At 36.4% G+C, this 16,998-nt stretch overlaps 2 protein-coding genes across 5 annotated transcripts in view; one reads left to right on the plus strand and one right to left on the minus strand.

Annotated features, from left to right (window-relative positions):
• The window catches only part of Rpp25 (ribonuclease P protein subunit Rpp25), a 366,206-nt gene that overhangs the window by 124,446 nt on the left and 224,762 nt on the right, over positions 1–16,998 (plus strand). The window lies entirely within an intron of this gene.
• Positions 6,208–16,998, minus strand: part of LOC138701056 (aromatic-L-amino-acid decarboxylase-like) — a 170,141-nt gene continuing 159,350 nt past the window's right edge. The window contains exon 14 of the mRNA XM_069827604.1: positions 6,208–12,549. Coding sequence (XP_069683705.1) covers positions 12,405–12,549 — 145 coding nt within the window. The 3' untranslated portion in view covers positions 6,208–12,404. The remainder of the gene's footprint in view (positions 12,550–16,998) is intronic.

Below are 16,998 nucleotides of genomic sequence, written 5' to 3' on the forward strand. Positions count from 1 at the left end.
TATTTCCTAGCTTTGTAAATTAGTTTAGTACTGGAAATACAAACTGAATACAACTTTTTCAAGATACAACAAACATAACTGCAACACTTATTTATTATTGAACTACTTGTTAATATTTTTATTATGTCCTATTTGAAACATAGAACGCGAGAATTTACAAGTGTTTATACATTAAAGAGTATTCGGAAACAATCGCAAATTCAAGGAAGTATTTTTTACATGTCAAGGCAGATGAAATATAAACTTATTTCTAACACTTTTTTCTTGTATTAAACTCTGACTCAAGCACATAACTTACAGTATATATCGAAGAAGTATATTTAGAAATTCTGACTTAGGCAGCATTATGAACAGTTCGACTCCTGATTTCGCTGGAACCTGAGTGGCGTGCTGTTCTGTAGATTTATCAATTCAAGCTATAAACTTTCAGAATCTTCTATCGGCTGTAAGCCAAAAAGATTTCAGAAAAATCTCGATTCTTTGTCAATTGTCACTGTTTCTCCAAACTTACCAATGAATTCTGCTGTAGGGCTTGAAGTAGGGTCTTATATTTGATAAGATTTTCTTATCACTCTTCAAGATAGTTTGTAGTCAAGGAAAATGAAGTTGTCTATGTTCTACATGATACTGCCACATTTCAAATTTATCCATAAATGCTCTTAGCTAGTCTCTCATATGTCGTGCAATTCTGTAACTCGCACGCACAACGTGCTAACGATATTTGATATCAGTCTCATCTTGTTGATATCCCATTTTTACCTTTAGCTATTCTAAAGCAGATCTAGACAGTATTTCTTTACTAAAACCTTCACTATGTTTATTTGTAACATAAAATGTCATGCGTAAGAAAGTGTAATATAACATAATATAAGCTTTACCTCTCTTCTTAATAAAAAAGGATCTTTCTCTTTCGACTCATCACTAAAGGAAAATGATCTGGGGATTATATTGTTTTTCACTTAAAACGAGCCGCCATTTACTGCAGACGCGAGCAAACTTGTTTCTTGTAAGAACAGCATACAGAGTCCGTTATACCTGGACTCAGGTTGTGTTCACACTTTGAGAGCACGAGTTGCCCACCCATGGTTATGATTATTGAGAAAATTGAGAATGTGGAACATTTAAAGAACCGTACAATCGAAGCCTGTGCTAAAGTCACCCCGGAAATGCTACAAAATGTTCTATCCACATTCTCAATTTTTCTTCATATATCAAGCTCTTTATGTAACCCCAAAAGAAAAAAAAATCAAGGGGTGTTAAATCTGGAGACATGGCTGGCCATTCTACTGCTCTACGTCGATCAATCCAATGTCCAGAGAACTGTTCGTCCAGTCTGCTGCAACATTCCTGAGGCTTAACCCACCAGAATGAAGAATGATATCAATTCTTTCCTCTTTCGATAATGTCATCACGAAAATCAAGAAATTTGTTATAGGAAAGCTTCAAATAATCACAACAATGCATTGAAACTGTCACAGGTTAACCAAACAGTAAAGCAGGAAAAGTTAATTACCAGAATTGCATAAAAACACCTTTTCCAAAGCCTCCTGAGTACCGTACCATGTTACAACATACCTGTAGATGCAGTAACTAATGTTTGTGTCATTATTACAGTTATCTTTAAATAACTTGAAAACGATTAGAGATATCTCAAAACGGATTGCGCCATTGTTTTTCTCAGAAAATTTGACATTATTTTGAGTACCTACATGACCCCATTTCCATTTAACATTTCAAAGTTGCATTCAAAATTGTGGCTTTTGAGATAGCTGAGATCTAGAATCGAATGTATCACTGGTAGAGCATTTGGTCTTACAAATACTGGTAACACCTATAGTAATCGAAAATCAAGCATATGGCAGATATTTATGTGGTTACAGACTTTTGATTCATCCTGTGCAAAAATTAATTAAAGTAATTAATGTGTTTTGTGTTACAAAGTCTATTTTGTGTCTGTGATTCCAAAATCGTTTTGCGAAACGTGGAACTATGCTGATATTCCACCTCCTTTGTGAGAAAATGATAGCTGCAGCTGCTTGCTATTAAATGTAAGTTTCTTGCTTGTGCCCCCCACCCCAAGTATTTTATAATGTAAGATATTTACGGAGCTCGTGAAGAAAGACGAAACCAACGTGGGAAAAGGGCGAACAAGGCTCAAATGACTTCCACACATCGATGACTTTGCGAATCTCGTTTATTTACATTTTTAAGAGATGAACAGATGTGATACAAGCACATTGCGTCAAATTGTACACATACACCAAGGTGAACTTTTTAGCAGACCAAAACATTTGCTCACCCCCTGCGTCCGGAAATTTGCGGCCATGCACACACCTGAACGACCACGATACGAGTGCTGGACTTCAGTAGAATCTCTGCCGTTGGGAGATTTAAGATAACTCCGAATGCGAGTTGGATGCTATGAAATATGGTTCAATCTTTTTTAGAAATCCGATTTGTTTTTTGTCTCTAAATGTGCTATAAAAGCAGCAATACCATAATTTTATGCAGTAACATCTACGGTCGAGAATATTAAAATGTTATTACAACTATTGGAAAGGACAAGAAAATGACATTTCCAGCCCATACTGGCATGACCGGACTGAGAAAGTCGACTTCCTGGTAAAGAAAAGCTCAAATATCTTATGAAAGAAAACAAGAAATATTGACTTTATTGAAGACAAAAATGTATTTAAAACATTATGTATCACGTCAAGAAACTTGACCCACAGCTCTATTTGGTACTTCTTACTCATCGCTGACTTTTAATTACAAATCTGAACCGAAACTAGTGAAACAAATGAAGATAAATTATGAAGAACTTCGAAAGTGAATACAAATAGGCTAATAGTTTTATTTTCCTTGGCAGAGTTAAGGCCATCAGGCCTTCTCTTCCACTCAACCAGGATCAAATCACATACAGAAAAATACATACCGGTATACAAATATTAACTTAAAATAATAATAATAATAATAATAATAATAATAATAATAATAATAAGAGAGATTGAATACATATACACAATCAGTATTAACTTAAAAAAAATAATAATAATAATAAATAAATATAATAAAAAAGAGACATTGAATACATAATCACAAACAGGAAAATACATTCTAGTACCGTATGCAAGTATTAACTAAAAAAAGAATGTATTTATTTATTTATTATTTTGCTAATAATTGTAACATAAAATATAAAATTACAAAGAAACTTTAGCTCGCCCCTGAAAGAGTAGAACTCGTGCTCAGGGGCGGATTCCTGAATTGAAATTAATAATTATACAATACAATTATAATTAATAATTATACAATACAATTTGCAATTATAGTATATAAATTTAAATTTACAATTTTTCAATTTTTATAAAATCCGTACATAACTTTTTAAATTTAATACTAGAGCTATTAGAATTGACAAGATTAGGATATTTAAATATAAATTTGTTATATATTCTTGGGCCTAAATTACTACTATGATTAAATACTGTAACAGTGTTGCATTTTGGTTCAAACAATCTTAAAGAATTCATACCTAATACATTCTTTTTTTTTAAGGCAATAACAAAAATGCATAAAATAAAATGCGTTAAAAATGACGAAAATAAGAAGAAGGAAGTGTAGTAATTTATGTATCAAGGGCGAAATGAAGATATTTATAGGGAGGGCTACGGGGTTGCTGCCGAAGGCCTAGGTTTAAACATGAAATTTCCTCAAAGGTTCATATATTATTTTGTAGCATACTAGTCCGCAATTGAATAAATTAAAACTTTTTGATAAGAGCTTTAAGTTAGAAATTCGCTTTATGTTTGTATGTCTTGTTTAGCGTGTTTTGTTTTGGTATCTAGGGACTGTGTATACTAGAAAAAAAATGAATAAGTTAAGTAGAATAAAATTATTCGTTGAGGGAGGCTTTGCAAGATGGTATTATTTAATTTCTTTGTTGTTAAGTTACCAGTCTCTGAATTTAATAAACAGTGTTCTGTTATGTTGGAAATGATGTCGGGATCTGTTGAAACCGAAATTCCTTCTGGAGTTGTTATTAAAGCCAAAGAAGCTGAAGATAAGTTGTTGCAAATTAAATAAATATGTGTAAGTAAACAAACGACAAATTTTTTGGCCCCAGAGCCTATAAAAGTTTTTTTTTAAATCCGCGAAAGTAGGCCTATAATGGGTGTATTACATATATCGTATCCATGGAGAAATTGAACGATTATGGACTAGTGGGCCACAAAATAATTACATAGCAGAATAAACAACAAATACCCAATCTATGAAGATTGTTGGAAAGATTTATGGAAAGCTGCAGATTTCCATCGTCAACAGCTTCTCCTCGACACGAGGCTTTACTATCTAGCCTAATGCATGAGGAAAAAGAGTAAGCAATTGTTTACGTGTTGGCGTTCACTTGGATGGTTGTGCATTTAAACCGCAAATTTCTTTGACGTGGAGATGTAAACACAGCCTTCTAAACTCAACTCCACGTGGTTTTGTTGTCTTACCAACATGGTGGTCGTAAATTGGGAATATGAAAACAAAAGAAGATCGTTACGCTTGTGGTTTATTTGCAATGGTATTTTTCGTGGGAATAAAAACAGATGAACGTGACCTTGCTTATTTTTTCAACATTGTCACTGTAATCTAAAAAATAAAGCATTTCTTTTTCATTTTCTCAAAAAGTAATATTCTAAAGGGGAAAACTTGTAAAGTGTTTCGAGGCGAGCTTACAGGCTTGTGTATTTAAATGTTTTGTTTTCTTATTCGTTATCATTGATTCCTTTAGTCGCAATTTATTGTCGTATTTATTCTTGTCTTTCCAACGGAAGACTTGTTTTATGTTACATATTTTGTAGTTTGAAGTTTAATGACACCACGTATACGTTTCAAAATGACGAAATTTGTGATGGGACAAACAAGAAGAGAATTCGAAAGGATGGCAGGACTCAGCCCCTTTGGTCTAGGGTTATTATTTACAGGGTGATTACCAGCACCTTTTAATTTTAAGCCTTTGAACTTTGCGTTGTATTTCAGTAATATTTTGTGGGAGACGGATTCCAAGATTATGTAATGGTTTCATGTACACGACCACACATTTCGAATCTATCTAGGTCGCTAAATTCGCATCGGGAAGTGAGGCCGGAACCGCCATTTTTAAAGTGGGCAAGGACTTGTGTTCGCCCACAGATTTCTGTTGTAAGCAATATACATACTGAGTGTGACGTTATCACAAAACGTTGATGTTACGTGTCGCTTTTGGTTGCACAAACAGCTATTACGTTAGTAATAAGTACTTTCTTAGCCGCTTGATAAATGGCGGAATAGCGAATTCATGGCTTGAGCTCCTAAAACTTCCAAGATAGCCAGTTAGCTAGCGATTTGGCTAGGTTTGAATGTGTGTACACGATGCTGGAAATTGAGTTTCATACAGGGCCTTTATATTCCACGTCGAAGTCCTTGTATCAGCATATCAACAAGGTTTGCCCTCCTACCCTGACAAATCTTGCACTATGGAGGAAGGTCTTCAGTATGTTAATTTAGGTAGAAAGGCTAGACAAGAACTATGAACTGCGAGATAGGGGAAGAGTATTAGTTTCTCCTGCTAAAAGAAACCTTTAACACATCTCAAAAGCATAGTTCATATCTTGGCTCCCTAGCTATGCTCCTGGGTTGCTCACATTTCTTGGGACGTGACATCATTTTAATTTATTTTTTTACTTGGCTATTTAACGACGCTGTATCAACTACGAGGTTATTTAGCGTCGATGAGATTGGTGATAGCGAGATGATATTTGGCGAGATGAGGCCGAGGATTCGCCATAGATTATCTTGCATTCACATTACGGTTAGGGAAAACCTGGGAAAAAACCCAACCAGGTAATCGGCCCAAGCGGGAATCGAACCCCCGCCCGAACGCAACTTCAGTCCGGCAGGCAAGCGCCTTAACCGACTGAGCCATGCCGGTGGCTATCATTTTAATGAAATGTAACAACTGAAAATAGATAGCTGACTGTTGGCGTCATATAAAGATACTGAAATATAGCAGGGAGAAGGACTGCTTTTTAAATTGAAGTTGTTGTTAAATTAATTTGAATATTTAAAAGAAAATAGGATGCACAAGGCACAGTTTTCTTTCATTGCAAATCATAACTGCCACTTCCACCGAAAAAAGTTTCAGACTCAAATTATTTACGAATAAACTAGGGATCGTTATTGTTTTTTTTTTTTTTTTTTTTTTTTTTTGGAAATTTCTAAATTACCCATTTTTTTCAGGTCACAGGTAGTGCGTGATTTACACCAGCGGTAGACTGTGAAGTACACCATTTAGGCATATTAAACTGGTCGAGTCACTAAAATTGGCATTTGTCAGTAGTGCATGAATGGACAATATAATGTGAGGAGAATATGTTTATTCTGACAACACGTCTAATGTTGAAATCACAAATTAATTGTCAGTTTGAAAACATTGACATTTAGCTTTTTTTTTGTAAAACGAGGCAGGTTATGTTTTGAAGCGTTTTATTATCAGGCTGTTATATTTGTCTACCACGCCCGCATTTCCGCAAGATACTGCTTATCTCGTTTGAGAAATCCGCTAATTTTTATTGCTAAAATTTTGAGCAATTATGTCTGACATTACAGTCATACGAAATAATTGCCTAAGATGCAAACATCTTTTGACATCATACGCATTGACAGACAGACTGAAGCGCTATCTTTACTTCTACATGTCTAGTCAAGATAGTGCTTTTATTTATCTAAAGCAGGATTCTGAAACTGTGGTGCGCGGATTTTGATAGTGGTATGCGTTTAAATTTCTAAAAATAAATAACCAGTCACTTCATTTGGAAGTGAGAGCTGCAAGTAGCCTATTCTCTAGTCAGTTTACAATATGACCAACCGACAATTTCTCAGTTATAGTGTTGACGACAGTGACGAATATCTTTGGTTTGTTTTAGGCTTCTGTGTTTTCATTGTCCTAAAAACTAATTAATGTCGATGCTTCCTTATCATAAAGGATTTTCTGACAAAAATAATATTCATTTAAATCCTGAATTCAGGGTTTAAATGCATGAGCTCTTTCCGTATTTGATAATAGAGTTCCGGAGCTACTTTACAGAATATATTAGTTCAGAAGTCTGGGTAAATAAATGTATCGATTTTTTCGAAAGTAGATGAAAAAGTTTTGCCTTGAAAGATTTCTGGGTGAAAGTTAAGCTGGGGTACAGCCCGATTATTTAGTCCTGACAGCTCAGCGACGCGAAAGAGGGGAAGTAATCGGAGGAGTGGGGAGAGTTCCGGAGTAGAGATAAGGGCGAGCAGTCGGTAACGGCAAGCGAGTGAATAAACCAAACACCCCTTGGCGTAACTAATGGACTCGCCTGTCCCACGCGCACATCTCCGGCGACTGTCAGGACTAAATAATCGTGCTGTACACCACTTCGTATCATGTATGAAATTATAGGGATAATGTCGGGACATTGTATCACAGACCTCGAAGCTATATGTCACAGACCTCGCAGCTATCTGTCACAAACCTCGGGGCTGTCAGAGACATCGGCCTTTCGTTTAGATAAAGCCTAATCAGACCGTTCGCTTAACGCACGAATGCATTCGTGCGTTAAGCGAAGGGTCCCGGGATCGATACCCGGCTCCGAAAGAATTTTTTCCTTGAAGTTATTTAAGTCTGCTTCACAGGGAGCTAAACCTGAAAGCCAGATTTGCATAATATATATGTCACTGTAGGTACGTTAACAAAACCACAATTCAAGTCACACAGAGTTTGTGTGCACTCAAAGTTGGATTTCTGGCGCCCTGTCAGCTCACTTGAGGTATGTGGATATAAAGGAAAAAATTGAAAGGGTGTCGGGTGTAGTTCCTGGGTAGCTCAGTTGGTAGAGCATTTGTGCACTAAGCGAAGGGTCCTGGGATCGATACCCGGGCTCGGAACAATTTTTCCCTTGAAATTATTCCTAATCAGAGCCTCTCTAATTTTGTCATTAAACATATCGCTATTTCTGGTACAGAGAAAAAAGAGTGAATTGGACTTATTTGTGATAGTGACCTTAAGGCATCTTTTATCTTACAACAAATGTGCTGGATTTTTTTTTATTGAAAGGTAAAATCAGTACTCGTCATTTTTTCGCCTTTCACGACAATATAATATGTGAAAGTAGTATCCTTCTTAGGTGATTTTGAAGAATTAGTGCAGAAATTGAAAATGGCGTGAGATTCAAGAAAGTTTTCGACGAATGTTTCTGATATTAAAACATGGTATCACCAAAAAAAACCGTGCTTCTCATTAAGAACATATTTTGTAATACCGAATTCTAATAAATTCAAATATGAAAGTATATTAATTCAAGGTAAATTCCTACACTTTTTTCCATTAGGTGATACTTGAGTCTTCAGCACGTTGAATTAATAGTATACTCGGAGGAAAAGAGTTTGAGAACCTATAATTTATAGCTAAACCGACCGAGCGAAAGTTGATTTCAGCATTTAATGTTGAATATACTCGTAGAAGAGGTGGATTTGCCTTTCTTCGTTGTGATCATTAATTAGTATGTTATGCTTGCTGTAGCCCTGTGGACGCAAAATACCATTTAGATAGATCGGGAAATTTCATAACGGTTACCAGATCGCAGACGAACCCCGTCTACAAGCGGGCATGTGAGTGCTTTCGATAAGAACCTCTACTTTCTCGTGAGCGTTACACAAAGTTTTAATCTGGCTGACCATTTCGATCTGGTATCGCGTAAGCTGTCATGCCAATTTGTGCCATGTTTTCTTCAGCTTATTTCGGTTTGTCTTGAAAGCTTGTGGAATATTTCTCAAAGATTTTGTTTGAAGAACTGATTTTAAGGCGGTCAGTTACACAAGCGTCCATGAAGAGTTTAGCCGAATAAGAATCTGAGGATTTATTTTCTTTCTGTTTCTCTTCTTATTCTTGTTCTTATTCTTCTTCTTGTTCGAGTGATTTCATCCGCTATTATGGTAGCTCACATTGTGTGCGTCATTCGACGTAAGTACAATGGAAATCCCTGGAGTGGCTTGAATACGATGTTAATATTATTATTATTATTGTAGTTGTTTTGAGGCTATGAAGTGTTTAACTTTAGATTAAGATTAGATAGCCTGCTCTATTATTTTAGATAGTATCTACGTTAATTTTTTCACTTCGAGAACACGGCTATCATCAAAATATCGGCTATGCTGCTTAGGGCATTCGAGAGGACTTTCTGTTTTGTTTTAATCTACTGTTTTTGTTTTGCTGTAGAAATATTTTGTAGTACGCAACGAAGTCATGCCTACTTTTGGCTTGTTATGTTAGAATTTGTTTCGGATTTGTTTTCGGTTTCATTCCTGCAATGTATTCTTTTGAATTTTCATTTTAATGATTTTGTATACATTTTGAAATTAGTTCTTCTTTTAATGTAAGTGAAATTTCTTAATTTCTCTTGTGATTGCAAACGCAAAAACGACGTTTTTCCCGTCTCTCTTATTCTTAGAATTAGTTCTTTTCTTCTGCCTACTAAACTGTAATTACTAGGTAAGTATAGGTCTCGCTACCACGGATTACCGACGGAAGGAATGCGAATCAAACACTGCGATAAGGAAGAGCGGGCGAGAGGAAAGGTCACGAGATAACTTGATGATATTCAAGAGTACAATCGGAAGAGAAATGACATCGATGCAATCAGTCTTGCGGTGTGATAGTTACATCACGACTTTATAGTTTGTTCCATTGCATGTGAATACGTGTCTTGTATCGCACGATATTATTATTTCATTCGTAAACATATGTTGCGCGTTTAATTAGCATCGAATTTTTCTCTTGCTACGTTCTTTATTTCCACAACCATGTCCGCATGTGTTCATCTTCTTGGAAGAGACAGTACTTCCATCGGCTCGCACCTCTCCCCGCTCGGCGTGCCTACATACACACGTCAAAACAGACAGCAACGCCACCATTGCTTTTCGGTAATCGTTTCTTACGCGAGCTATACCTAGTTCTTAACTAAAGTTAACTGTAATTAAATGTACACTTTTGTATTACTTGTCTTCAGTAACACACGATGCGTGTGTTCGTGTGTTTCTCTCCTCCGTGTAAGATACACCATGCGTCATGTTATGACCATGATAAGAAAAACAGATTTGTTTGTGTGTGACATGTCCGGTCTGTTGTAGGAGTGTCTTGAGGCGTGTGATGTAATATTATGATACTTCTCATCATATCGTTCTTAACTGATCATGTCAATGCGCTCAATGAAAACTATCAAGATGAGGTCATTATGGGGAATTCCGATACTTGAGTAAATCTCGTACATAAGTTTACGGTTTGAAGAGGAGAATTCTACGTACCGGTATCTAGTTTATGTTGTAGACAGTCAGACGTTTTTCCAAAAAAAGTTACCTGTCAACTTCAGCTTTTTTGCAGTAAGTCAGCATAGCGTAATGGATATCAAGTAGAGTAGCATGCGAAAAATCCCGTGTTTGGATCTCTATACTCACATTTTTCTTTTTAATATTTTTTTTCTGCTGTTGAAGGAAGTTTTGCATTATCACGACATTGCTTCTTTCATTCAATGTCACATATCTTTAAACACATGCTTTTTATTATTTTTATTTAACTTCATTATTTTGTACAGTTTAATGCATATTTTACATGTTCATGACATTGATTCTTTGATTGAGTCTTCACATACTTTAAAAGCATTTGTGGCGTGTACTGGGCCTTAAATGTCGTGGTTTGCTATAAGCAAGACCTGTACTTCAGTACGTGAAGTTCAATTAAACAGGCATTACGATAATAGTGTAAAAATTTACTCAACATTGAAAGATAAAATCATCCCTATTACAGGTTATGGAGGCCCGCAAGGTAACGGAAGGTTAAAGCTCCCACCTCTGCCGACAATCGGTATTAGTAGTAGTAGTAGGGATGTAGATCCTACGTGCTTTCCTCTGTTAGAGGCTGGTGTATCCCAGGGCTATAGTGCGGCGACCGGAAAATAAACAGCGCAGCATCTTAAGGCTGGTTCACAATAAATCGGGAACGAGAACCAGAATGAAAACAAGAAGCAGAGGACGGGAATATGACAATTTTTGATTCACAATAAACCGAGAACGTAGACGGCTATCCATATCGGTATGCATGTCAATAACGATATGTAAAGTTGATATTACGCATTCTGATGTTATTTGTGTGTAATTAACCAATGGCGTTCTCTCATGAGTACAAACAGCCAACATAAACACAGGTTAACAAACTTAGAAATTTCATCTGAAACATTTCATTAGGTACGGTACTATAAATATGCCCATGCATCTTTATTATCATAACCTATTTTAAGTCTACTATAACATAAAATAATTAGAGAAGAAACATTTGTAATAGAACAAAAATGAACACAACAGTAGTTATTGAATTGCAGCATGAATATGTAGTGTGTAATACAACCAATACAGTAATAAAATGTGATTCACTTACGATCGGTGTTCAAAGATGCAGTTATTGAAAACCACGTATTCTCCTTCATTTTCTCATCTTTATACGAGATGCGCCGCTTATCGTAAACGCGAGGATTTTCCTCAAAGCTCAATATTAAAATCTCATCAAATAAAACTTGCTCCATGATGCACAGCACAGAACAAAATAATGCATAGGTTATGTCACGGTCTTCTTGCTACAAAATATACGACGACAAAATAGCTTTTAGATGGCAATAGAATGAATCTAGTGGGTTGTGATCGGAAACGTGAACGCCAAAGTTGAAACTTGGCCAACTCTTCGTTCCCGATCCCGGGCTCCGGCAAGCTTTTCGTTAATTGTGAATGCTCACATTTAAATGTACACATTTTAACAATTTTACCGTTTTCGTTTTCGTTCCGATTCTCGTTTCCGGTTTATTGTGAACCAGCCTTTAACCTCGACGCTGCTTCGCCTCCGAAACTCCTCTGTCGGCGCCACTGCTGTCTATAAGTTTTAATAAGTAATATATCGTTTCCGCCTGTAGTAGAACAGAATTTCAAAAGTAACGAGGTTACATTACCCCGTGAAATTTTGCGCTACTTCATCTGAAGAAACATGTGGTCTATGTATCATCTTGCCATTATATTCGATATGCGTCATCATATGATACTACACGGATTTGGCCCCCTGGCCTGTTCCTGTTCCACAAAGTTTTGTTTAATTTTGAAATTTTAAAATTTGGTTTGAAATTTTACACATTACTAATTTTTGCAATAATAAGTTACTTTGGTAATATCTACATATTTTCGCCCATCACATGTAAGAATTCGTTTTATGAAACAGGGTTGTAACGTACTCCTAGTGTACTTGAAATAATATCCTAGACACAATGGGATGCCTAGAGCTGGCAATCACCCTGCAGACCGTCGCGTGCTCACTGCTCCTTGGACGGGGACGTCTTCCTGGGCATGATGGGGGATCTCTTCGGGGACTTGCTCTCCCTCTCCGGAGACAGCGACGGCGACTGGTTGCCTTCCCGGGCCGCCTTCAGCCGCACCATTGTGTCCAGATGTCGAAACCTGCGAACCATAATATCCCATGTAAAGGTAAAAGGTAAAGGTATCCCCGTAACATGCCATGAAGACACTTGGGGGACATGGCGGTAGAGCCCCATGCTTTCCATGACCTCGGCACTAGAATGAGGTGGTGTGGTCGGCACCACGCTCTGACCGCCTTTTACTCCCGGGAAAGACCCGATACTCAATTTTATAGGAGGCTGAGTGAACCTCGGGGCCGTTCTGAAAGTTTGGCAACGAGAAAAAATCCTGTCACCACCTGGGATCGAACCCCGGACCTTCCAGTTCGTAGCCAGCTGCTCTACCAACTGAGCTAAGTATGAAATAAAAATGCAAATAATTGAGAAAAGAAAAACCGCGGTTCATTTCGCATCACAATACGAGATTGACGTTAAAGCTGTGAGCGATTTAATGAAAAACAACGCTAAAGTATATAAAGTTTCTAAATCTACAACAGGAGATCTCTACTATTCCTATCTTTCCGCGAACAAACATCACAATAATATCCCATGCACTGTCTCAAATATGCAGGGTGAAGTTTGACATTTTCTACCGTATTTACTCGCGTATTTTTAAGACGTGTTTTTTTTTTCTGAATTTATTTTCTCCCTCCCTCTTCTTTTAAACAAAATTGGACATTCTTTTCCCTTCAGGAGCGCCTTCTGTGATTCCAAGTAATAATAATAATAATAATAATAATAATAATAATAATAATAATAATGGTTTATTTTGACTGGCAGAGTTAAGGCCATTCAGCCTTCTCTTCCACTCAACCAATATGATAGAAAATTACTACAATGCTATGAATATAACATAATTAATACAATACAATTCAAAGCAAAACAATACTACAATACAAGACAATATAATACATAATTAATATAATACAATGACAATTCTTTTCATCTTCACAACACCAATAAAATAATTATGTAATAATAATAATAATAAAATAATAATAATAATAATAATAATAATAATAATAATAATAATAATAATAATAATAATGGCTTATTTTAACTGGCAGAGTAAGGCCATTTGGCTTTCTCTTCCACTCAACCAATATGATAGAAAATTACTACAATGCTATGAATATAACATAATTAATACAATACAATTCAAAGCAATACAATACTACAATACAAGACAATATAATACATAATTAATGTAATACAATGACAATTCTTTTTATCTCCACAACACCAATAAAATAATTATGTAATAATAATAATAATAATAATAATAATAATAATAATAACAGTAATAGTAATGATAGTCATACCTAAATTAAACTAAATTATTAAACTCGATCACAATTATAACTTCAATTTGACTGCTCCTGTAAGAAATCGTTTAGCCTTTTCTTGAAAGTGGTTATTGTCTGGCAGCCTCTAATCTTCTGAGGTAGAGAATTCCATTCACGGGGACTGAGACAGTAAAAGAGGATGAATAGTGGGATGTTCTATGGGCAGGAATTGCTGTGACCTGGTGTTTAGATTGTGATTGGAGGATAAGTAGTTAAACCGGGAACGAAGATAATTTGGAATAGAAGTGTGGAGAACTCGAAACAGAAGAGACAGCGAATGAAGTGTTCTACGGTTACTAAGTTGCAGCCAGGATAAAGATTTGAACGAGGGTGTAATGTGGTCAAATTGTGAGCATTGCTGATGAATCTGACACTCATATTGTGCACACGCTGCAGCTTGTTCGAAAGGTCAGTTGTCAAGTCTGTAAGTATTATGTCGCAATAGTCAAACAGTGGTAGTACGAGTATTCTATCGAAAAAAAAATTGTGAGATACCCAAGGTTTTTATTCACCCTTTCTGTAACGAAAAGCGTCTGTGATACCTCTGACGACAAGGAAAGTGATCTGGATTTGTTATCTGTTGAAAGTAGTACAGTGTTAAATACACGTACTTTTGTTTCCTTTACGTATTTAAAGAAATTAATTTTGTTACGAGTATTTTACGCGCGAAGTTTAACACCACGGTCTGAAATTAGTCAAGATCAGGCCAAAGGCATTACAACTGACACACAGTGGTACAAAGAAATAATACAAAATTGTTCATAATTATATTATTGGAATTGCATAGCTATTAGAGCTGAACAAAACTAACTGCCGCTCTCGCTTCATTTGTCTTTCGAGTCTAGCTTGTCATTCTCGCTGCGCTTCGAGTCTCGCTCGTCATTCTCGAAATAGTATTTGGTCGGCGTGGAACGAGTTCGTAACTTAGTGCCTATTTTTCATTTATTATTATTTTTTTTTAATTTTTGTATCATTTACTGTTTACTGTTTTTCTTAACATCCTGTAGGCCTACCGTTTACTTTCCAAGACGGATAACAACAACTCCTTCCTAGCAGTGAACAACATAATAGAGAAGTATCTCCGGGCCACCCCTTCTCATTCTTACACTCTTTCATTCCTAAAATTTCAATTTTCAGTCGGTCTGGGTAGCGTAGTCGATATAGCGCTCGAGGTTGCGGATTCGATCCCGGCCCAGGTAAATGACATTTAAGTGTGCTTAAATGCGACAGGCTTATGTCAATATATTTTTTACTGGCACGTAAAAGAACTCCTGCGGGACAAATAATTATTATTGTTATTGTTATTATTATTATTATTATTATTATTATTATTATTTCCTCTGTCTGTCAGAAATTGAACACAAATTCGCTGGGTTGTACGCGATTAAGCATTCTGTTACATTCCAAGACAGATAACAACCCCTTTCTTCTTTTTTATCACCATTTGTAATTACAGCAGCGAGCGACACAATAGCCACAATAGATGCTGATCATCTACTGTGAAGCAAACTATGGAAATGTGATTGGTGAATGAAAAACACTAACTTAAAGGCGGAATGTCTTCATTTTGTGTATGCTTGTACCCTCGTAAAATGTGAAATGTGTGGAAGTTTCTTTTAATCCTAGAATTTTGCATTACATAAATGTTGAATCTTATATTAGTGACATTCTAACTATTTTTATTTTATAGAGTCTGAATAAAGGAGTTTAAGAGCCTATCTTAGGCACCTAAAATGCCACTTTTTAGGGCCTAAAATTCCTCTCTCTAATCATCACAAATATCTGTCCCAGCCGTTGTAGGGAATCGAAGCAGACTCCGCAGAATGATGACCGGCGCTCTGGCTCTGAGCTACCGAAGAAGTTGACCGAAAAATGTTGGAATGATAGTGGGATAAGAATGGAGAGTTAAGGAAGTGCACGTGGCTCAAAGACCTTGAGTGCCATCCTGTTAATACTAATTTAATCCAACGGCCTTCGTGACATATGCTTGCCTGCGGTGCAAGTGTTGAATTGTCGATGGTCTGGCGGTTACTATGCAGGCGGGTTCAAACCCGGTTGAAGGCGATGAATATGGATTTTAAAAGGCTTTACAATTTTAGTATAACTTCCTCCGAGAGGAAAATAAAGCTGGAAGACCCTTGTAGATTTACGGTATATACGTAAAATGAATCCTATCCCCCACAGTTCCAGACAAAATTTTGTGGGCCATTTGTCGCCCACATTGAAGTTCGACGCTGATAACCTCTGCAGTTGAAAGCCAGTGCTGCTTCAGTTCCAATATTACATGAAAACACGGAGTTTTGTATTATGTTTTTACGAACAAAAGACATCACATTGTCACTTATCAACGACAGAATAAACAAAATGCTGTTTACTATAAGTCGACGAGCGAAATGTGTGTTACTGTTTGCAGAATATGAAAATGTGACATCAGTTCAACGTTGTTTTAAACTTGAGTGTTAGAAGCCCATAAGGTTGTGGTACCGCACGTTTGAAAAATTGTAACTGTTAACATGCCATATAGACTACTGGTGGCTATAGGCATGTTCTCGAAAAAGACAGCAACTGCCAAGAAGAGTCTTAGACGACTGTCCGCAGAGATAGCCATGCCATACACAACTTGTCAACATTAACTGAAACTTTACCCCTGCTACATGCAACGTGTTCAGACATTACGCCATGTGATCTCCAGGAGCGGATCACCTTGTTTTTCATACCGCAGTTGCAACAGGAAAACAATGTGGGCATGGTGTTCCAACAGGATGACGCATCACCTCATTAAGCAAAAGAAGTTCCATCCTTGTAGAATGCATTTGCAGGTTACTGAAAAATAAACAGTAACAGTTCTCATGTTACAGCGTTTTTTATTTTTGTCTTCTCAAAAAAATGAGATTATTCATTGTCCAGGTATCCGCTTCTTATAACATTATACTGTATAATATTGAATGCACTATTATCTTCTTGGTTCTGGTCATGATATTCCTACTCCATAAAAGTGAAAGCGATGATGAAGAGAGAAAGAACATCAAATTTGGAAATTGCTAAAAGAATTAGTAATGTGAGAAAGATTCGGTTGAGAAGCTTTTATCATCCAGTCTGCTGTCAAAAAATCTGAAAGTTAGAATTTATAAAACAGTTATATTACC

The sequence above is a fragment of the Periplaneta americana genome, chromosome 6 (genome assembly GCF_040183065.1).
Source record: "Periplaneta americana isolate PAMFEO1 chromosome 6, P.americana_PAMFEO1_priV1, whole genome shotgun sequence".
Classification (NCBI taxonomy): domain Eukaryota; kingdom Metazoa; phylum Arthropoda; class Insecta; order Blattodea; family Blattidae; genus Periplaneta; species Periplaneta americana.